The sequence below is a fragment of the Capra hircus genome, chromosome 22 (genome assembly GCF_001704415.2).
Source record: "Capra hircus breed San Clemente chromosome 22, ASM170441v1, whole genome shotgun sequence".
Classification (NCBI taxonomy): Eukaryota; Metazoa; Chordata; class Mammalia; order Artiodactyla; family Bovidae; genus Capra; species Capra hircus.
The window spans coordinates 10,529,896-10,552,789 of record NC_030829.1 but is presented as its reverse complement, the minus strand read 5'-3'; the positions used below and the strand labels follow the sequence as shown (position 1 = coordinate 10,552,789).

At 46.8% G+C, this 22,894-nt stretch overlaps 1 protein-coding gene across 1 annotated transcript in view; it reads right to left on the bottom strand.

The window, feature by feature from the left end:
• Positions 1-22,894, bottom strand: part of TRANK1 (tetratricopeptide repeat and ankyrin repeat containing 1) — a 95,892-nt gene that overhangs the window by 11,520 nt on the left and 61,478 nt on the right. Inside the window, 7 exon segments of the mRNA XM_018067182.1 lie at positions 4,506-4,638; positions 5,769-5,872; positions 7,929-8,017; positions 11,457-11,613; positions 13,366-13,512; positions 18,390-18,527; positions 18,832-19,031. Coding sequence (XP_017922671.1) covers positions 4,506-4,638; positions 5,769-5,872; positions 7,929-8,017; positions 11,457-11,613; positions 13,366-13,512; positions 18,390-18,527; positions 18,832-19,031 — 968 coding nt within the window.

Sequence of the window (22,894 nt, the reverse complement as noted above, 5' to 3'; positions counted from 1 at the left end):
CTTGAATTCCATTGACTTGGCTCTCCCAACATTTCTTGGACTGGACAGGACTTCTCAGCACCTGCACCACTGGGAGGCAATCCAAGCTAAAACATCTGAGCCTAAGCCACTACTCGACCCTCCTAACTAGTCTTTCTGCTTCTGCTCTCACTGCCTACTGAGCTCTCTCATTCCAATAAGTTGTTTCACATCATTCCTCCAATCAGTACTTTCACTGGCTCCCCCTCAGGCCCGAACAAATCCAGTCCCTATCATGGACCTGCAGTCTACCCTAGTATTCTTGCCTGGAGGATCCCATGGACAGAGGAGCCCAGTGGGCTACAGTCCTTAGGGTCGCATGGAGTCAGACACGACTGAAGTGACCGAGCAAGCATTCATACCATGGACTGGGGATTCCCATGTGGCGCCAACGCAGGACACGGAAGAGACGCAGCTTGATCCCTGGGTCGGAGAGGTCCCCCTGGTGGAGGAAGCGGCAACCCTCTCCAGCATCCTTGCCTGGGAAATTCCATGCACAGAGAAGCCTCAAGGGCTACAGTCCCAGACGCGAGTGAGCGCACCATGAACCACGAGATCCTATCTGATTTGTTCTAGCCATCCTCTCTGGCTCATTTTACCATTTTGACCCCACTCCCTCTGCTCTGGTCAAACTGGCTTCCTTACTGTTTTTCAAACTCGACCACACTCTCCCACCTTAGGGGCTTTTGTCCACAACGCCCTCCAGCTATCGTGATCTCTGTGCAAAAGTCAGCTCCCTGACCCTGCCTCCATCTCAAACAGCAACACCATGAGACTTCTCTGGGGGTCCAATGGTTAAGACTTCGTCTTCCAATGCAAGCGGGGGGTGGGGGCGGGTTCTATCCCTGGTTGGGGAGCTAAGATCTCACATGCTTCAAAGCCAAAAAAACCCAAACATAAAACAGAAACAATGTTGTAACAAATTCAATATAGATTTTAAAAGCGGTCCACATTTTAAAAAAAGATTCTTTAAAAAAACACCAACCAACACTTGACATCCTCTGTCCCCTCTGCCAGCCCTCATCCCCGCAGACATCTTCTGTACTACACTACTGGCTCTGGCGTCTCCCTCCCACGCTAGAAAGGGAAACTACAAAGGCAGAGGCCCCTGCTCTGCTGCCTGCTGGTCGCCAAGCACCCACAGTACCGGGCACACCCCCGGGAGGGAGCGGGGGGTCTACTTATTTGTTGAATATTTCATTTCCTAACTTGACTGGCTGCATCTGTGTTCCAAAGAGAAAACAGAATCAAACTGGGACCAAAAAATGCAATATGCGAGACCCTCTAATAAACCTCAGCTGGGTTTTATTTAACAAGAGAAGCGACACAGAATGCCAAAATATGAACAAGATTCAGGTGTGCATTTTTGCTACATCCAAAGACCTCACAGACCAGGGAACTCCGAGACCCATCTTCTAATCTCCATAATCATAACCTCTAGCCACCTTTTCCTCTCCTCAAAAAGGCTGACTACTCAGAAGGAAACCCCTGGGGTGAACACAGGCGCCGTTAGGTGCAAGCGTGCACCCAAGTGGATGGAGAGAGAGGAGGGCTGACTGTTTTAAGCAGGCCCCCAAGTGGGTCTCTGGGCTCCAGCACCCAGAGCAAGGGCCCTGAGCAGTTTCCAGGGAAACCGTGCTGCTCTTTAGAGAGGCAGCAAGCAGGCAAGGCAGAGGAATCCCTAAAAGGAAACCTCCTGCCCCCATGGCCCTCCGCACACACCCTCTCCCCAGGATCAGCACGTGTTTGGGGGCAGGGAACAGACAGGTCGTTTGGCCTAGGGATTTTGCAAAAGATGGTCAATTTGTATCATGCTGGCTTAGTTTGCTGGATGACCACAAGAGGTCTCATGCTGGCTGAGGGTTGAACAAACATCCTTCCAGGGAGGGGCTTGAGCAAAGAAAGGGACCAGACTCTCCCCCGGATGGGGCTCCGAGATGCTGGAATCTGCTAGAGAGAGAAGGCAAAAGGAGGTGGCCCCAGTGGTCAACCATGGGGACATGAGGAAGGTGGGCAGGCGTGTCTCCAGGAACAGGGTGGCCTCCACATCTTGAAGGGACTGAGGTCGTAGAAAGGGACACGGGCTGGACATCTGCCCTCCTGGACCCCATCTCATTTTCAGAGGCGGAGCTTGGCAGCCTTGGGGAGGCAAGATGAGCAGACAAGGATGGGGTCTCTGGCTCAGCCTGCACAGGTGCTGCCAGGCAAACAGGGAAACGTGACAGGTTCAGGCCTGTCCCTTGCAGCTGTCACTGCTTAGGGCCCAAGGGGGTGCCGTGGGGACTGGAGGCTGGGAGACAAAGGAAGATGGAGAGTTTGGAAACCATCTGGCTCCTGGAATCTTACTATTCAAACTTCCTACCCACACTGAAGTCCCCATTCCACCTCCTTCTCCCACATCCTAATGAGTCACATACCATAGTACACATGGGGTGAGCCGTGGGAGGGGGGAGCATCTTACCTTTTCTGACACTGACTGGGGGCCACACTTCAAACTTCCCAGTAGGTACCATCCCCACCCTGCCCAAAGCCTTGGTTCAGGAGTTCCTCCAATTCACATACAGACACAGACACTCTGCTCCCTACTAGAGGGTATAATGCTCAATGCAGGCAGAAATACATCTGGTAAGGACCAGATGGCTGCACATCCAACCCACCACAACAGCTACAGTAAAACGAACTGCTTCGTATTATTTACAGTAGCCAAGATATGGGAACCACCTAAGTGTCCATCCACAGATGACTGAATAAAGATATGGTACATACACACAGTGGAATACTATTCAACCATAAAAAAACAAAGAAATTCTGCCACTGGCAGAAACATGGATGGACTTGGGGACATTATGTTAAGTGAAAAAAAAGTCAGAAAAATACTGTATGATATCACTTACATGTGAAATCTAAAAAAATATAACACACCAGGGAATAAAACATAAAAGGAGACTCACAGATATGGTGAACAAAAGAGTGGTTACCAGAGTCGGGGGAGGGGCAAGAGAGAAGTAGAGTGTTAAGAGGTATAAAATAAGCCACAGGATATTTTGTACAATATGGGGGATAGAGCTAGTACTTTATAATGACTATAAATAGAGTATAACCTTTAAAAATCGTGAATCACTACACTGAGCACTGTTAACATTAATATTACTGTACTTCAGCTATACATCAATAAAACTTTCTTAATTTGAAATGAACTGCTCCATGTACAGGATTTGATTAGTTAATAATATTGCATTGTATATTTGAAAGTTGATGACAGGGTAGATCTTAAAGAAATTTTTTTATTGTAATATAGTTTATTTACAATATTATATTAGCTTCAGGTGTAAATACCTGAATTTGATATTTTTACAGATTACACTCCATACATAGCTACTATTAAGTATTGGCTATACTCCCTGGGCTGTACATTGTATCTTGTAACTTACTGATTTTATACCTGGTAGTTTGTGCCTCTTAATCCTCTTCAACTATTTTCCCCCTCCTCTCTGGTAACCACTGGTTTGTTCTCCATATCTGCGAATCTGTTCCTGTTTCGTCATATTTGTTCATTTGTTTTTCAGCTCCCACATACAAACAAAGGTGATCTTAGATTTTTCTCGTCATAAGAAAAACAGACTGTCACTGTGCGTGGTGACGGACATTAACTAAACTTACTGCCATGATCATTGTGTAATGTATCTTTGAGTCGAATCATTACTGTTGTACAATTAAAACCAATATAATGATACACATCAATTATATCTCAATAAAAAAGGAGGACAGATGAATCTCTAAGAAGATCATCACCACTCGGATGTCAGAGCAATGCCAAATGGCCATAAAACTCTCTCGCCCTGGGAGTTCATCTCATTACAGACAACAGCAGTCTGTGCTGCGCATGGCTGACCAGGCTGTCAGTCCTGTGTCCTGGACACCAGATCTCTCCACTGGCGCTTCTAGAATGACGGACATGTTCCATCATAGCATGCAATGAATGTGGCTTGGGAGACTTCGGAACTGAATTTTTGCGTTTATTACACTTTAATTAACTTAAATGTTTCATTAGGTAGCCACTTGTGGCTAGCAGCTGCCAGACCGGTCCCTGCAGACCTAGAGTAAGTGCTGGGACACAGAGAAACCACCATGTATGAGCCAGACCGTCCACCCAGGCTGACTCCAGACTGAACACAGAAAAAGAGAAGGCAGGACTCTTTGAAAACCAGTTTTCCCTTATGTGAACATGTGGCCTCCCTGTGGTTAACAACGGGTCACAAATGTTCGTAGAGACATGGACACACAAACACACACGCACACAGTCCTTGGAACCATCTAAATCTTTGAGCAAATGGAGAGAGAAGGGCCACCCACAGAGTCAACACGGCCAACCTCTCTCTCGGGAGGACAGGAGCCCTCCCTGATAGAGGAGGAGGGAGGCTGGGGTCCCCCCTCCACTTGCCCAGTGGAGCCCAGTTCTCCCAGGAGCAGCTGTGGGCCGGGCGTACCTTTCCCAGCCGCTCGCAGAGCTGGGCACACAGCTGGAACTCCTTGGCGTAGCTCAGACACTTAAGGCACAGCTTTGGCTCCTTGCACTCCAAATAGGTCTTAGCCAGCTCCAAATACTCCACCTGCTTTTCCCTGGGAAGGGGAAACAGAACAGGGTTTCATGGGCTACGACACCAATAAACTGAACTGGCGGCTCCCATCAGAGCAAGCTTGAAATGACCCCTGAGACTCTTTGTTTTAAAATTTATTTATTTTTAATTGAAGGATAATTGCTTTACAATATTGGTAAATTATCAACATGAATTAGCCATAGATGAGCATATGTCTCCTCCCTCTTGCGCTTGCCTCCCACATCCCACCTTTCCCCATCACTTTGGGTTACAGACCCCCAGTTTGAGTTCCCTGAGTCATACAGCAAATTTCCATTGGCTGTTTTATATATGGTGGTGTATGTTTCCATGCTGCTCTCTCCATCTCACCCCTCCTTCCTCCCCCTGCCCTTGTCCGTAAGCCTGTTCTCTATGTCTGCGTGTCTATTCCTGCCCTGCAAATAGGTTCATCAGTACCATCTTTCTAGCTTCTGTATATAGGTGCTGACATGTGGTATTTGCTTTTCTCTTTCTGACTTACTTCACTCTGTATAACAGGCTCTAGGTTCATCCACCTCACTAGGGCTTCCCTCATAGCTCAGTTGGTAAAAAATCTGCCTGCAGTGCAGGAGACCCCTGTTCGATTCCTGGGTCAGGAAGATCCCTTGGAGAAGAGAAAGGCTACCCACTCCAGTATTCTTGGGCTTCCCTTATGGCTCAGCCAACAAAGAATCTGCCTGCAAGGCGGGAGACCTGGGTTCGATCTCTGGGTTAGGAAGATTCCCTGGAGAAGGGAAAGGCTACCCATTCCAGTATTCTGGCCTGGAGAATTCCATGGACTGTATATCCACGGGCTTGCAATGAGTCGCACAGAACTGAGCAACTTTCACTTTCCATCCATCTCATTAGAGCTAACTCAAATGCGTTCCTTTTTATGGCTGAGTAGTATCCAGTATATAGGGACCACAGCTTCTTTAGCCATTCAGCTGTTAATGAACATCTAGGGACCATTGTTAAAGGCTTTATTGAATTTGTTACAGTATCGCTTCTGTTCTATGTTTTGGCTTTTGGCCTCAAGGCATGTGGGATCAGACCTGTACAACCTGCATTGGAAGGCAGGGTCTTAACCACTGGACCACCAGGGAAGGCCCCCCTTCCCCCCAGGACTCTTACTTGAGGCTGACTTTCTTGGATTTCATGTTCAGGGCAGTGTTGTGGGCCAGAGCCAGCTTCTCCTTCTCAAGCGCCCCTCCCTTCTGGTAACATTTGGCAGCAACCTGGAATAGACCAAAGGTTTCTATTCCCAGCAAGGTCATGGAGGGGACGCAGGAATAAGAGTTAGAGCGTGCGTTGTTCCACGTTGGCACAAAGCTCTGGGCTTCACTGCAGCCGAATTCAAGAGGAGGGGCCTCACTGTGGCCGAATTCAAGAGGAGGGGCAAGATGCTGAGATGTTGACGAAAACAGCCAGAGAGGATAAAGCCCAACAGAGTTCACGGTTAACACTTCAGACTCAAAGCTTCTTTTTGGTAAACCCAGAAGCCATGGAAAAGGCACTTCAGACATGTTTTTACAGGTCACCATAACAACACTCTCATCTCATCTTCAACAGCCAGTCAGGAGATGTTTCATCCTTCTCACTGTATTTGATAGCATCCTCAGGTCAAGGACATGAACAAACTGGCCCAAGGTCACCCAGCAGCTTTTCTGGGTGCAACACAGGTCCCCTCTAGTCGGTAACAACCAAGGCTAGTGGGCAGGATTGGTGGAGCAGGGGTAGAAATGGGGACAGAGCCGCTGTGCCAACACACATCCCAGAAGATGACTGACCAGAACTTTGCCACATGCAGACCTGGGTGGAGCAAACAGAAAGTGGCAGATCTCTGTCCCAGGGGAGTCGGCCTGTGTCCTGCTGGCAGAAAGCTGCTGACATCGTGTCTCCAAGGCAGAAGTTCACGTTCTGCCCAGCATGTAGAGATTAGGTCTCAGGGTGGGGAAGGGAAGGATTAAGTGGAACTTACTGATGTCCTGGAGAGGACATCATCTGTCCCCCTACCCCCACCCCAGACTCTCTGTCCCAGACTCCCCAGTCTTGTGGGTCTCCTCTCATTGCTGACCCGTGCCATGCTCCTTTCTGCTACAGGGCCTTTGCACACATTCTTCCCTCTGATTGAAATGCTCTTCCATCCCTCCTCTGCCTGGTTAACTTCATGTGTCCTACAGGTCCCAGGCCAAGGCTCCCCTCAAAGCAGCCTTCCCTGGCTTCTCCATGCATGACAGGTGGCTCTGAAGGCAGCTGGTCATTCATCTATGACACAGGGGACAGCCAGCACCGTGCCCTGTTCTGTACATCTGTCATGCCTACCGTCACAGCCCCCCGACCTAAACACAATGCAGGGCTCACTGCTCAACAGGAATATGGTCAGTGAACGAATCTCAAGGGGTTTCCATTTGTACGGTGGTTCTGGGACACTCACTGACATGCAGCCAAAATCAGTACGCCTCCTGAGTCCCAAAGCCTTTGTGCAGAGCCAAAATAAACTCAGGTGAGCAGGAGGCTTTTTATAACAGTCTCATTCGTGCTGCTCCCCTCGAAATATTTTAGAGGTAAACATTCAAAAGGTATTTTCAAAGGGATAAAGCATTGGAAATCCATGGGCAACATGTATAACACCAGCTGTGTTCTGCAGGGAGTAAGGGAAAGAGTGAATATGGTTTTCCTATTTCATACCCAATACCCACTGCTCACACAGTCCCTCCATATCCCCTCTCTGAAAAAGAAAAAAAGAAAAAAGTCTTGGTTTTATAACAACAGCCAGGTGCTTAATGTTCTTTGCCGATTACAAGAAGGATGGGCAGTGAATACAGCTCAGGGCTCAGTCAACTTCTGCAGCTGCAGGTTTATGGAAATCCTATCCTGACACAGCCAAACACACAACAGTGCAACCTGCCTTCTCCCTCACGCCTGACGGCACGGGTGGCCACAGGCTTTCACGCTTCCCATTCCCCTTATGGAGCAGCTCTACAGCTTCTCCCCTGGGGAGTGCAGCCTGTTCCCCGTCCCTCCCGATGGGACTCCTCAGCAGGCAGAGGCCGGGACCCTCCCTCTTCCTGTAATCACCTGCTGGCACTTGAAAGTGAAAGGCTGTCTTGACTGTACAGGGGGAGGAGGAGGAGAGGGAGCTTTCTGCTGGCGGGTGACCTGATGTTACAGAGGCAAGAGCAGCACCAGCAACATGACCCATGACCCCCTCGTTCCGGTGACGAATGCAGGGATGAGAGACCGGCTGGTGAGGCCCGATGAGGCCCCAGGACACGCAGACGCACCACTTACCTTCCAGCACTGGTGTTTAGCGTAGTAATCTCCTTGTGCGATCCACTCCTCAGGGGTTGAGGTCTTAACAAACATGCTATCATCAAGGTCTAAAAGGAAAGAGAAACATGGGTTTGCCTCTCTGCAGATTCCTTCACTGAAACCTGTTGTTAATGGCTCGATTTTGTTGTAACAAATTTCAAGCGTTGAAGCCCTAAACTTTGTCGCTTGGAGTTTGACTATATTTGGAGACAGAGTCTTTAAAGAGGTGGTTAAGGTCTTTTCCAATGAGTCAGTTCTTCACATCAGGTGGCTGAAGGATTGGAGTTTCAGCATCAGTCCTTACAATGGATATTCAGGAGTGATTTCCTTTAGTATTGCCTGGTTTGATCTCCTTGCAATACAAGGGACTCTCAAGAGTCTTCTCCAACATCACAGTTCAAAAGCATCAGTTCTTCAGTTCTCAGCTTTCTTTATGGTCCAAATCTCACACCCATACATGACTACTGGAAAAACCATAGCTTTGACTAGATGGACCTTTGTCAACAAAGTAATGTCTCTGCTTTTGAATATGCTGTCTAAGTTGGTCATGGTTTTTCTTCCAAGGAGCAAGCATCTTTTAATTTCATGGCTGCAGTCAAGCTACAGCCCAAGAAAATAAAGGCTATGGTACACAGGGTCGCAAACCGAAGTGTGACATGGAAACCACACCGGTGACTAAGCATAAGAAGGGATTCCTTATAGAGACTTCCCTGCCAATCTAGCGGTGAAGACTCTGAGCTTCCACTGCAGTGGGCACGGGTCTGGTCCCTGGCCAGGGAACTAAGATCCTGCATGCCGTGTGGTGTGGCCAAAAAACAGGAAAGAAAAGAGAGATTAACACATAGAAAGAGACACCAGGAGCTGACACAGAGGAAGGACAGTACGCAAGCAAGAAGAGGGGCCTCAGAAGAAACCAAACCACTAACAGCTTGATTGATCTTAGACTTCTAGCCTCCGGAACTGAGACAATAATTTCTGCTGTGTAAGCCACCCAGTCCGTGGTACTTTGTTGGGACAGCTGGAACAGATGAACGCCTGTGCTGTCTGTCTAGCAGTCATGTAACACAGAGTTTAGCTTACCAAGCCAGGTCATGGAGGGTTTGGGGAGAAGGAAGTGGGGGTGAGAAAGGACACTCTTTGTTTTTTTGAACTGTGTTACCTTCCTTTCCTGTGGCCATGAATTAGAAGACAGACAGTAATTTCTAATTCCTTCTTGAAAACCCAAAGCCACATTGCTCTTGGCAAACTCCCATGCTGGGCTTTAGCAAGGGACAAGGTGACGGGATGTGACAGTATTTCCAAATGTGCACTTTGCTCCCGTCACAGGAAGCAACCCAACACATTCTTTTTTTCTTTTTCCTGGCCACGCACCTTGTGGGATCTTAGCTCCCTGACCAGGGATCGAACCTGGACCCTCAGCAGTGAAAGCGCAGAGTCCTAACCGCCAGACCACCCAGGGATTCCCACAGTCTGACACATTCTTGTTGGTGGATACAGACTACCGCATCCACCTCATGTGGGTCCCGTCTATGAGCCTCAGCAGCTGGTGGTGACTGTACTGGGCCTCCCCTTTTGACGACCCCCGAGCATCGTCAGCCGGGGGTCGACACTCCCTGGGGGTTCCGAGCCACAGCTTCACGAAACACAAGAAAGGCTGACTCTCTGGCAAATGCCACAGCCAAATCTGAGCCGGAACGACCTGAGACCCCCGGGGCAATGGCTGTCAACCAAAGGAGCCAGGCAGACAGGCCAGCTCTGTCTAGAAGGCACACAAGCACATGCTAACCCTTGCAGCCTGACCCTCCCTGGTGCCATGCGCTGTGTGCAAAGCTGACTGTGCAGCATCTGGCTGTGACACCGTGTGCACTGAGTGCCCAGGTGACATCTTATTCCTGCAGCAAAGCCCTGCGGGATCTCTGCACCTGGCCGGTGACCTCTGCAGGTGTGCAGTGAAGAAGCCCCCCAACTGCAAGGTCACCACACTCATCCCCAGTTCCCCGCATGGTAGAAACAGGTGTCCTCAAAGACTTTACCATGTGCAGCTCACAACTCACAACGAACGCTGGATTTCTTGTATTCTTCACGCAGCCAAGAGATAAATAGCAATCTTGGATTTCATTTTGAATTTTTTAAATTAAAAAAAAAATTGCTATCTTTGAAATAACCAATAAGGACCTGTTGTAAATCACAGGGAACTGTATTATTACACAACGACCTAAATGGAAAAAAGAAGTTGAAAAAGAATAGATACGTGTATGTGTATAACGGAATCACTTTGCTCTACACCTGAAACTAACACAACACGGTTTATCACCTATACTCCAATGTAAAATAAAAAGAATTTAAAAAATGTCCTATCTTGATGATCTCCTATAATGGGTGCCAGATTGTGAGCACAAAAGTGACTATGAGCTGCCGGAAAGAATAAAAACCACCATGGTAGGCCAACCCACTCATTTTGCTTTTATTAATAGTTGAGGAAGTGGAGGCCGAGGAGAGAAAGTAGGAGCTGAATTAAACCCTGCGGCTGTACAGGTGGAGAGTTCTAACGAGAAGGCAGCTTACCCTCAAATCTTCGACTTTTCCCTTTACAGCACCACGCTCAGGTCCCAGAAACAGAGCATCTAACCCCAGTCCCCGACTGAGCCTTTGGCTGGAACGGGAAACAGTCTCCATAAAACTGGCTTACTGGTTTGTTGTGGAGCCTGGGACTTTCCTCCCATCTTTAGAGGAATTCACCCTGGCTTGGAGGAGCCAGCCTCCCCCCAAGAAAGAGAACAGTTTTCTTCTTCAAGAGAGTTGATTATTTCTCTCCTAGTTATCCCATCAGGAGAACTTGATTTCATTTTTTAATTAGTTAGCTTTTGTAAATTATGAAAACAATACATGATAATGTTGGTCTTAAAAAAAAAACCAAAACACTGCAAAAAGCACAGAAGGGTATTATGGTGAAAAGTTAAAGAGGTTCGTATCTAATTAACAACCTCACACCCACCAGTCCAACACCAGAGGAACCACTGGGAACAGTTTCACGTTCAAGGACACTTAAGTCGTATCTAGTTTCTTATAATTACCAGTGGGGCTGTAATGGTGCATGTATTGTTATCTTGGAGATTTTATACAAGAGTATCTCTGGATGGATCCCTAGAAGTGGAATCACTGGGTTAAAAGGTACATGCTTTCTTTATCTTAATAGATATTGCCAATCAGCTGCCCAAAAGCCCACAGAAATTTGTCTTCTTCCAATAAAGCCTATTTTCTCTAACTTTTGCCCGTGACTCTCACCTTTAAAGGACAAATAAAAGTTCTTCCTGAAGGAGTCAATGCTCCCAATCTCATTACAACCCCACTGTCCCATGAACTTCAGCAATAAAGAGGAACACTCATTTCTCAGAAGAATATGGAAAAAAAGTGCTTTCCAAAAACTATACCCTTTACACCTGGCCATAGAGCAGCTGAAGAGTAACATGCTTTCTCGCCAACAGCCAGAATACTTTGAGTGCTCACCTTTGTTTTCATCCGTTTTCACAACTTCGACAAATTTCCTCTTCATGAAATATTTGAATGCAGGAGCCCGCTTCTCTGGGTTTTCATCAAAGATCCAGAGGTTGACCCGAGCCCGGGTGATGGCCGTGTACAGCTGCTTCAGCTCCCCGTTGAGGAGCTAAAGACAAGATCGATGCAAAGACTTGAGTCTTCAGGCTACAGTACAGGGTGTCTCCCTTCAATGGGCTTACTCCCATTTTGGAGAAATATTCAAATAGTAAGTTTCACAAAGTACACCTTAGACTTGAGCACATGTGGGGAGCTCCCCGAGGCTACAGTACGGGGAAGCTCTAGCAAGGGGTACCCATAGTACCGACCCACCCTTGCACCTGCTGTGCTTGTCCATTTTGAAATAATTACAGATTCATAAGACGTTACAAAGATACTACAGAGAGGTCCCATGCATTTTTCACTCAGTTTACCCCAATGCTTACATCCTACCCAATGACTGTAACTTACTTTTCAAAATGTCTTTTCTTATTTGACTGCACTTGGTGTTTGTTGTAGCATGTGGTACCTTTAGTTGCAGCTTGTGAGATCTAGTTCCTGACCAGGGATCAAACCCGCGCCCCCTGCATTGGGAGCAGAATCTTAGCCACTGGACCACCAGGGAAGTTCCTATTGCAACTTACTTTAAAAATCGGAGCAGTGAGAATTCCCTGGCAGTCTAGTGGTCAGGAGGCTTCTCTCGTGGTTCAGGGGTAAAGAACCTGCCTGCCAATGCAGGAGACTTGGGTTTGATCACTTGGTCAGGAAGATCCCGTGGAGAAGGAAATGGCAGCCTACTCCAGTATTCTTGCCTGGGAAATCCCATGGACAGAGGAGCCTGGCAGGCTATAGAGTTGGACACAACTGAGCGATGAAACAACTAGTGGTTAAGACCCTGAACTCTCAGTCCCAAGGGCATGTGTTCAATCCCTCGCTGCAGAACTAAGATCCTGCTAAAACAACAGTGGATTTGTGCCCACCCAGAGGCTTGTAAAGCTTGGCGGTAACTTAACAACTATGCGCAGAGCCTTCCAGGTATTTATAGGAACAGCTGGATAACTGCTCCTGTGTTTGTTTTCTACTTTGTAGGAGACATAAAACTAAGCTAGTATCAGTAGTTTCTCCCAAAGCTTTCAGTCTGGCAGGTTCGGTTTTCTGTAGTGTTGCCTTCACCCTTGACGCCTCTCAAGATCTCCGCAGAGCTTCTCATCTCTGGCCTCCTTCCGAGTGATGGAACTGGGATGCTCAGGGAAGCAGGGTCCCTTCACAACAAGGCTGGAAGACAGCAGTCTCCACTGACTACAGTCGTGGACTTCACTTCTGAGTTCCCCATTTCTGAACAGAGACGAGTTCCAGAGGTGAACAGAAGGCACTACCCTCTGTGGTCCCTCCCATCAAGCCTGGCTGTCTGTTGAGAAGCGGGGCTCACCAGCGCTGAGACGGCCTCCATTCCTTTCCTGTCCTCCATGCCCTGCAGCTGATAGTCAGGAAGACCTGCAGCACAGGCTCCACCTCTAACCCCATCTTCTCAGCCGAGCCCTGCTTACTGCTGCTGCTGCTGCTAAGTCACTTCAGTCGTGTCCGACCCCGTGTGACCCCATAGACGGCAGCCCACCAGGCTCTGCCGTCCTTGGGATTCTCCAGGCAAGAACACTGGGGTGGGTTGCCATTTCCTTCTCCAATACATGAAAGTGAAAAGTGAAAGTGAAGTTGCTCAGTCGTGTCCAACTCTTCGCAACCCCATGGACTGCAGCCTACCAGGCTCCTCCGTCCATGGGATTTTCCAGGCAAGAGTACTGGAGTGGGGTGCCCCATTGCCTTCTCTGGCCCTGCTTCCTGGCTCCCCATCAAACCAGCGTGTGGACCCCTGGCTGATACTCACCTTGTACATTTCCAGATTCATGCTGGCAGCCCGGCCCTGGGAGGAGCTGCAATCTTCCAAGGGCACCTCAATCATCGGCCGGCTTTCCTCTCTGCACCCGGAGGACGAAGGAGCAAATGAAGAAATGATCTTCCATTCCTTGTAAGCCTGAACAACGAAGACAAATGCAAGACCAGCAGAAAACGCTTCCGTAGCATACACCCATCCTCCCTGGGGCTCACAGAGAACTCAGCCCCTTTGCCTGGCATAGGGGCCAGGCCTTCAGCACCATCTGGGAGGACAGGGCTTTTGTACGGCCCCAGTGGGGGTCCGAGCCCAGGTGGCCCAGCCAGGGACCAGGGAAGTTACCACAAAGACCCCAAGATGCTTGGCCTGGACAGCCAAGAAGCAAATACAAGTGCTCACTTCCAGGAGAAATGTTAGGGCCTGGAGCTTCCTGTTGTTGAAAGCGTGCCACACACAGAATGGAGAGAGGAAACCTGCGTCCTCACCTCTATTCACAATGTGTTTAAGAAATTCCACTTAGGTTCGGTTGTTAAGACACATGTGACGCTTAGGGTGGTACCCTCAGGGTCCATCCATGTTGTCACAAATGGCAAGCTATCAACTGTATAGTGACAAGTGGAAACTAAGTTTTTTAAGGTTCATTTTATTTTTTATTTTTCGGCCATGCCCTCAGGGCATGTGGGCTCTTAGTTCCCCTACCAGGAATTGAACCCACACCCCCTGCATCGGAGGCACAGAGTCTGAATCACTACTTGTGCCAAGAAAGTCCCAGAAACTAAATTTTTGGTGGTCAATATGCTGTACAGTATGTATTAATAGAAGTAGAAATACAACTTTGTAGATAAGCAACTTATAAGCCAATGTTGTCTCAATAAAAAATGTCTAAAGATATAAACACAAACGACTTTGTGTTAAGCTCTGGGTTTCATATGGCTAAGAATCACAAATAACAAAGATTAATCACAAATAACAAATTAATAAAAATTTAATTACTGCTGTTACATGTGAATAGTTACCAATATTCAGATGAATAACAGAATACAAATTTATTAATTCATAAATTATTTTTACATCTATTTTATAAAATATATAGTCTTGCCTTTACGTCAGCAAAATTACTAGTTGTGTTATAACTGGGGCGGGAGCGGGGATGGCTTCCCAGGTGGCAATAGTGGTAAAGAACCCACCTGCCAATGCAGGAGACAGAGGGAAACAGGTTTGGTCCCTGGGTTGGGAAGATCCCCTGGAAGAGGGCATGGCAACCCACTCCAGTATTCTTGCCTGGAGAAGCCCATGAACCGAGGAGCCTGAGAGGCTACAGTCTATAGGGTCGCAAAGAGTCACAACTAAAGTGACTTAGCATGCTGTTATAATGGACTTTTCACATAACTGTGTTTCAATAAATGACCAGGATTAAGAGATGTAATTGCATCCAAAGTGTAAATAATTTGAAATATTTTCACTGAAAGTATGAATGATAGGAAATGCAGGAATAAAAAATTAAAATTATTTTCTTATGATTTAGAAAAAAAAAAAAAAAGACACATGCGACAAGATTCCCTAACCAAATGATTCAATCAAGGAAGGAGCAAAGGAATTCCCTGGCAGTCCAGCGGTTAAGACTCAGTCGGACACGACTGAAGCGACTTAGCAGCAGCAGCAATACCATAAAATGGTATCTTTTGACACTAAAATTGAACTTAACACAATTTTCACGTGCCACGGAATATTATTTTCATTTTTTCCTTAACCACTTAAAAATGTAAAAATCTTTTTTAGCTCACAGGCAGTGAGCTGGGTTTGGCCCCCAGGCCATGGTTTTCGGACCTGGGAGAGGCAAACCTGACTGGATTACTTGCAGTATTTACAGCTGGGAATTCCCATGCAACTTCAGATTTCCTACTTTACTGTGTCTGTAGGGAGTCGGTACTCAACTCTCCCATCCTTCAGTTTTTTATAAAATGGTGATACCTGCCACCTATGTATCTTTTCAAGGATGATGGAGAGGTAGAGGCATACAGTGCCTCACCTCCCTTCAGTTCCTCTGTAATGAACTCCATACATACTAAGTTAAATGCTTTAAACACTATTACTTAAGAGTGGTTATGCTACTAACCGACTAGGGAATTAATCACCACGTCCTGAGAAGAGATGCGAATCATGTAATCATTTAGGTAACTGGAAGCTGAAAAAAATTCTCCAAGACACATCTGTGAAATGTTTTCATCTCTGTAAAGCTGTTTACCCAGCTTGTTTGCCAGAGGAAGCAGGCCCAGACCCACGTGCTGACATCTGAGGGGGTCTGGCGGCCGGCAGAGGTGCAGGCTGGCTGAACTTGGAAAGGCCAGAGGAGCACCTGTATTTCAAAACTGCTCGAAGGAGGTGCAGAAGCTGTTCATACAGCCCACAATTAAGCTGCTGCCAGGAATAAACCACATCTCACTCTCAAGACAGAGCCTCCGAGGAAGGAGCACGTGTACGGACGGCAAGAATGCAGGCTGGCAGCGACTTTGGCAATAACAAGAAGAAGCATTTAGAAGTCTTCCAGTTTCTTCTCTGGGGATTAATAATTGTGAAGGAAGAAGGCTTAGAATCTGCCAGCAAGGCTTCCTTTGTGGGGCTTGTTCTCTAGGTTGGTTCAGCAACCCTTCCAAGTTGTGGTTTTCAAAGTCCCTTCTGTCTTAGTCAGACATGAGTGGGGAGGAAGGGGCTCCCCGCTGGGGCAGAGGGTCAATGACAAGCACCCCTCAAAGTCCTCACAGGAGGAGAATTCGGGGGTGGCTGGGAGGATGACTGCCCCTCCCAGTGAGGCAGCAATCTTACAAGAGAAGGCCTTGACCTAACCATTTCTCGGTTCCTTTCTCATCTCAGAAGACAGTCCTAATGTCCATGTGGTTGAACAGGTAACAGCCGAATTCTCTGAAGAGAAGAATCACAAGCCAGGGCAACAAGAAGCCCCCTACACACACACACACACACACACACACACACAGGGTGTCTGCCAGACACACACTTCAGGGATGGAGATGGGAGTCCTCCCCTGTGTCAAACAACAAATACCCTTTAGCAGCCTTCTTTCTTCAAAAGAAACCCCACGTGAGCAGCCAGACCATGGACGTGTGGGGACTTATGTGACTTCTGTCTTTCCTCCCTTTTGACTGAAGCATCTCCTCTCATTTGCTGACCGGCACCTTTTGGTCTTGTGGTTGTAAATGATAAACTAAAGGTGACCTCTGTGCTGGGAGTGCATGATTCCATTCTCTGGTATTTGGGAAGCAACATACCAGAAATCTTTCCAGAATTCTCATTCTGTTGTGGGATGAAGTAGTGTTACCACAGGTTTTAGTTTGTGATTGTTTTAATTTCATGCAACTCACTGAGCCACTGGAGGGAGTTTGGGGTTAAGGTATCCAGGATTTTGCCATTCCAGGATCAAGGTGAGAGACACAGAGTGGACCACAAATTATGAGCCAGAAGCCCAGATCTCGTGGAGCTTCTTACTAGCACAAGCATACAACTGGCACTTAATAAAGGACAGGAACAACAAAGTCTTACCCCTTCCTCTTTTAGAAGAGCCTCGGTCCAACCATGACCAATGGATGTATTATGAGAGAAAAAAGTTAGTCCTCAGAGATTAAAAGTGGTTCTAGGGTTAATGAGGGTGCACTGATTTTATTAGCAAAAGTCAATAGAAAAGGAACGCACTTGAGCTACCGCAATGATATGTTCATTGTGGAAGATTCTGGAAGCTGATTTGCTTTGCATGCGGGGCATCAAAAGGAAAGGAGTACAGTGAAAATATCATGAGATTTGGAACTCAAAGCATCTGAGTTCATCTCCGAGCTCTGCCACCTATATTAGGAATTTAGGCAACTTAACTTCCATGACCCTCGGTCTTACATGTAGAATGAAGGTCATAGAAATACACACACCCTCAGAGGGTTGGTGGAGGATAAAGTGAGATGATGCATTCAAAAAGCACTTTATAAACCGTAAAGCACCCATAGCAATATTAGTCATAATTATCGTCAAGGCAAATGTGACATTTAAAAAAAAGACAAGGAACAAAACCCAAAGGACCCCTTTTAAAGGGTTGTTTCTGGGGCAGATTTTAAGGAGTCGAAGCTAACAGTGCTCTTGATTTGAGTATGAAAACAGCCCCTTAAACCATGCGCCATGTGCGAAGGGAAATCTGCCACGGGGGACCGGGGTGCAGCCAGCAAAGTCCCCCCAGGAGACCCAACAGCATGGTCAGCAGCCAGCCTGAGCTCCCACCAGAGACAGCGGTGAAGAGCAAGCAGTGGCTGCAAAACTCAGAACCACTGAGTTGGTGGCTCTATCCACAATGTACTGAGCTCAGGAAGAAAAACCATCACAAGGACTCAGGAGCCAAGTCAAAACAACCGGGCCAGCAGAGAGGTTACTGGGGGTCAATCCACGGACTCTTTCACTGCCATCGTGGGCAAGGGCAGCAAGCAGTGGTGGCAAAGCCATGCCAGAAGGGCGCTCAGGCAGGGCGGCTGTTCTCGTCCCCTGCATCACCTGATCCTGTGGCAGGAACCAAAGCTCCTGTGTCTTCCCGGAGTTGTCTCTCTATGAATGACCTTGCCCAGTTCTGTCCTCAGAGGGCAGACACTGCTAACCTTGCCTTCATTTGTCAGGCTCTCCTTAGACCTTGCTCCAACTTGAGCATCCTTGGCAGTCAAGGATAACAGCAGCTAGTGAAACACAGAAGCTGGTACTTGGGTACCAGGCATTCAGAAAAGATGAATCCAAGAGAGCAGGGAAGGGCAGGGCACGGGGAGAGCCAGCCCAGGACACACTATGAACCAATCCACAGCCACTGTCAAAACGCACATCCAAACTCAGAAAACCTCACACCACATGGATGATGCTCCAAAACGGAAATGGTCACCTGCGGCAAACTCTTCTATTCAGCTCCAAACGCTTTTTCCTGGAGTGGAAGTGAAGTTCAGACATACACATGCTGTGCGAAAAAAGAATTCAGTATGGCATACCTCAGAGTCAGTAAAAAAGTTGTAAAGGAGGACATCATCGAATTCTAAGCCTTTGGCTTCGTAAACTGTCAATACAAGTGCTAATCCCAGCTCTTCTGGAATTTTCTCCTTTGCCATTTCATTAGCTACAAGGATTACCTTGGGGAAGAAAAAAAAAAAGGATTGGAGAGGAAAAACTTCAAATTGTACAAACAGAAATCTAATGAAGCTGAGTCTATTCTTCTGGGAGGCAGGTAATGTCTCCAAAGAGCAGTGGCTGGCGTGGACTAGGTCAGCCAGGCTGGTGGGAATATTAATAACAATCACTCACTCATCTTTGAAACCTCCTCATCCTAGGACAGGAACTACTCAATTCTACCTTGTGGAAGAACTCAGCTTCTCAAACCTTTTCTCAATTGCAAACTGCCTTTTGTTTTAAAACATACAGTCTCAAGAAACTCACCTGGTGGGCTCCAAATTCAATGGGCTGGGTTTTTCTTTTGTTGCCTCGAAGCAATATTGCCAGGTCACTCACACTACAGGACTCCAGGACAATCGGCCGGGGACCGTCGAAAAGGCCAGAATCCCTTGGAAGGCGGTCGAAAGACTCGGGGAAATAGAACTGAAGTAAATCTACCACACCAGATGCCAGATTGAGGATTCCTGGGATAAGACAAGGAAAAAAAAAAAAGTCAGATGTTACACAACACGCCAACATGGCTGGACTTTTTTTTTTTTTTTTTTAATTTTTTTTGGTCACACTGAGCAGGTTGTGGGATCTCAGTTCCCCAGCCAGGGGTTGAACCTAGGCCCTTGGCAGTTAAACCCCAGAATCCTAACCAGTAGGCCACCAGGGAACTCCCGTGTATTCTGTTTTCTTATTTTAGTTTGCTTTTTTCCCCTGAGAAGCGGTATTGGTCCTGAGAGTACATCTAATTGTGGACAATTTTCAGGTCCAGTTAGATTTTATCACTTTGGCTCTGGGCTGTATTACTCTGGGTACAGCGGACAAAGGCAGGGATGTGTTTACTGTCCTAAGAAGGTTTTGTAGAATCTCATTCCTGGACTACGTTCATGTTAGAGAAAATGACCTCATGAAGAAGAGTCAAGGCAGAAATGTAATCTAAACACTTAGGGCTGTTAGAATGCTAACACCAAGGGCTAATATACAGTGCAAAAAAACCAAGAATTATCACGTCCTCTGTCATTGGCACTTAGAGCACTGGAAACAAGGTTACACGGTAAGAGCCGGATTTTTTTTTTTTTTTTTTTTTCTGCACTGGGTCTGCATTGCTGTGCATGGACTTTCTCCTGTTGCAGGGGTGGGGGCTATTCTCTAGTTGTCATGGGTGGGCTTCTCTTGTTGTGGAGCACATGCTCTAAGCGAGCGAGCTTCACTGGCTGTGGCGCATGGGCTTAGTTGGCCCACGGATTGTGGAATCTTCCCAGCCTAGGGATCGGACCCGCGTCTCCTACGTTGGCAGACAGATTCTTAACCACTGTACCCCCAGGGAAGTCCTAAGAGCTGGATGTTAGCTGGGACAGCAGCCTTGGCTTGCATCTCCCTTTTACACTATGTTTATACCCAGGGGAGAGAACACTATCTAAGAAAAATTGTCAGTGCTAGATGAAGGATTTTCCAAAGAGCTTTCTCCCTGGGTCCCGTTTCTAAGTGCTGAAGTAACAGTGACGGTGAGGCTTACTATACAACAGGTTTCTTCATAACAATTCTCCTGTTTAATCCTCACAGGAGCCTGGTAAGACAGACCAGACTACCCTGCTTTTACAACCAGGGACTCCGAGGTCCGAGAGCTTCAAGAGTCATGAGCTGGACTGAATACAGATCATCCCAGGTCTCCTACCGTTCTTAGGGGCAGTGCGCTCTTTGCCCGACACCAGATGGAATTCTATGAAATGGGCATAGGTGTCCTCATTACTATTACCAAATAGTGAAGGTAAATTTTACTATTCAATGCTACTATTATTAAAAGTATGCAATATAAAGAAATCAAGAATACAGGTGGAAACTTGAGTCTAAGCACATCAGCTGCCACAGTGGATCAGAGATGTACATTAACAAGAGGACTAGAAAAAGGCATGGAAGTGTTCATTGCAGCGAAAAACTGGAATCCACTTAAATGCCTTTCTAGGCAACTAGATGAACATTTTTTTAGATGAAACTATTTTATATGAACATAATCAAAGAATGGCTCAGTGGTAAAGAACCCACCTGCCAAAGCAGGAGATGCAGGGGACACAGGTTTAAACCCCGGGTGGGGAAGGTCCCCTGGAAAAGGAAATGGCAACCCACTCCAGTATTCTTGCCGGGATAGTCTCATGGACAGAGCAACCTGGTGGCCTACAGTCCATGGGGGTCACAAAAGAGTCAGACACAACCTAGCAACTGAACAAAAACTCAAAGAACAGACAATGGTTCAACCATAAAAAGCAGTGAAGTACTGAAACATGCTACAGTGTGGAAGAACCTCGAAAACACTGTGCTAAATGAAAGATGTCAGACACAAAAGGCCACATATTGTGTGATTCCATTAATATGAAATGTCCAGAATAGGCAAACCTACAGACACAGAAAGTAGACTGGTAACTCACAGGGGTGGCGGGGGCCAGGGGTCGGGGAGGGGGACGAGGAGTCACTGCTAGTGTTCATGGGGTTTTTTAATCACCCTTTGGGGGTGATTAAAATGTCCTGGAATTAGTAATAATAATTGCACAACCTTATGAATATATTAAAAAAATGACTAAATTGCCCATTTTAAACAGGTGAATGTTATGCTATGTAAACAAGGACCTCAATTTTAAAAAAAGAATAAATGATGAGGAGAAATATTCACTGAACATATATTCACTACCTAATCAATAAATATATGTGATAAATGCATATATGCATATGGGAAAAAGATCAGAAGGAAATGAAACAAAACGTGAGCAGTGAGCAGCTTTACAGGTGGCTTGAAATTTTTTTTAATACTTTATGTGTTTTCTAAAGTCTCTCAACTCTAATACATATTATTGGGTTTTTTCTGGTTCTATACACAGAAACATTTACACACAGTCTTCCCTCCATCCTGAGAGGAGGTGGAAGATGGGGCTTAAGCAGTGATCATCTGGGTGGGTTGCTGAGTATATTAAAAAAACAAACAAAACACTGTTCACAGGAACAGTTCCCTCTGTGGAAAAACTTTAGCCAAAGAAAAAGTTTAATCAGAGAAGTGAGACAATGTAGAAGCAAAGAAAAGCAATCCAACAAGACTAAATAATAAACGTTTAGTCATTAAGCAAAGTCAAGGACCTTTAGCTCCTCCTCAAGGATCAGAGGTATTCTGAACCATATCCTCTGAGCAGTCTAAGAGATAATGAAACCCCACCAGCTGGAAGACGTTAACCACAATGAAAAGACTATAGTAAGGACATGCTGCCACAATTCTAAGAACTGGCCTCAAGCAATATGGGAACAAACTGGCCCTGGAACTGAAGAATGACTGTGCTTAAAACAATCAGAATGACACTGATCAGACCACCACACGACCAATTGCAAGATAATGGTGGGAGCTGACTATACTGTTTTTGCACGTGCCCCGTCTATAAAATCACTTGTCCGCTGATAGGGCAGTCGGAGGGCAGGGTAGCCGACCTTTGAACCATCTGCCTGTCTCAGAAATAAAGCAAACGTTCCTTTCCACCAACCCTGCTTCTTTATTAGCTTTTGAGCAGTGAGCATCTGGACCACTTGCCCTAAGGTCTGGGCACACAATGGGAGGCCGCACTCTCGCGACATCTGGCTCCCGCGGTTTTCCGGAGCGCAGCCGCTGCCATGACACCGTGCAGGGAAGGCTTTGAGGAACCTGCTGCTCGTGGCTTGCTGGCCCTGAGAAGGGGGCCTGGGGAGACGTCCTAGCAGCTGCTGAAACCATTTGTTTTGAGGATCCTCCCTGTTTCTCCGCTGCTCGGCACTGGCTGCCAACATACTTTCCCTTGGAGGAGTGGAGACAGGAATCTGGAAGAGCTGAGGCGCTCCAAGACCCAGTAAGTCCACTGGTGTGCACCCAGCTAACTTCTCTTTTGAGCATGAAGCGCTCTTTGGGCATTTTGTCAGTTAGTTCCGACGTCTGTCTGCCATTGAGGACTGTTTGGAAGCAAGAGTGTCATTTGGGCATTTTTGCCACTTGGTTCTGATAGGTGTCAACCGTTGAGGACTGTGAGCACAAGGTGCTACTTGGGGAATTTTTGCCACTTGGTTCTGACCTGTGTTTAATGTTGAGGACCCTTTGTGAGCACTGAGTGTCATTTGGTTCTGATATGTGTCAACCACTGAGGACCATTCATGTCGGGGAGGTGTTTGGGACTCCATATGGGTCATCTTCTCAGTGGATCTGTGACCATTCTATCTTCTAATGTGTGAGTTTATATATATATATATAAAATTTATATTTATATTCCATTTGTGTGATTGGTATTCTTGCTGCCTTTTGTAAAATGGGAAATTCAGATTCAATTCATTAAGAAAA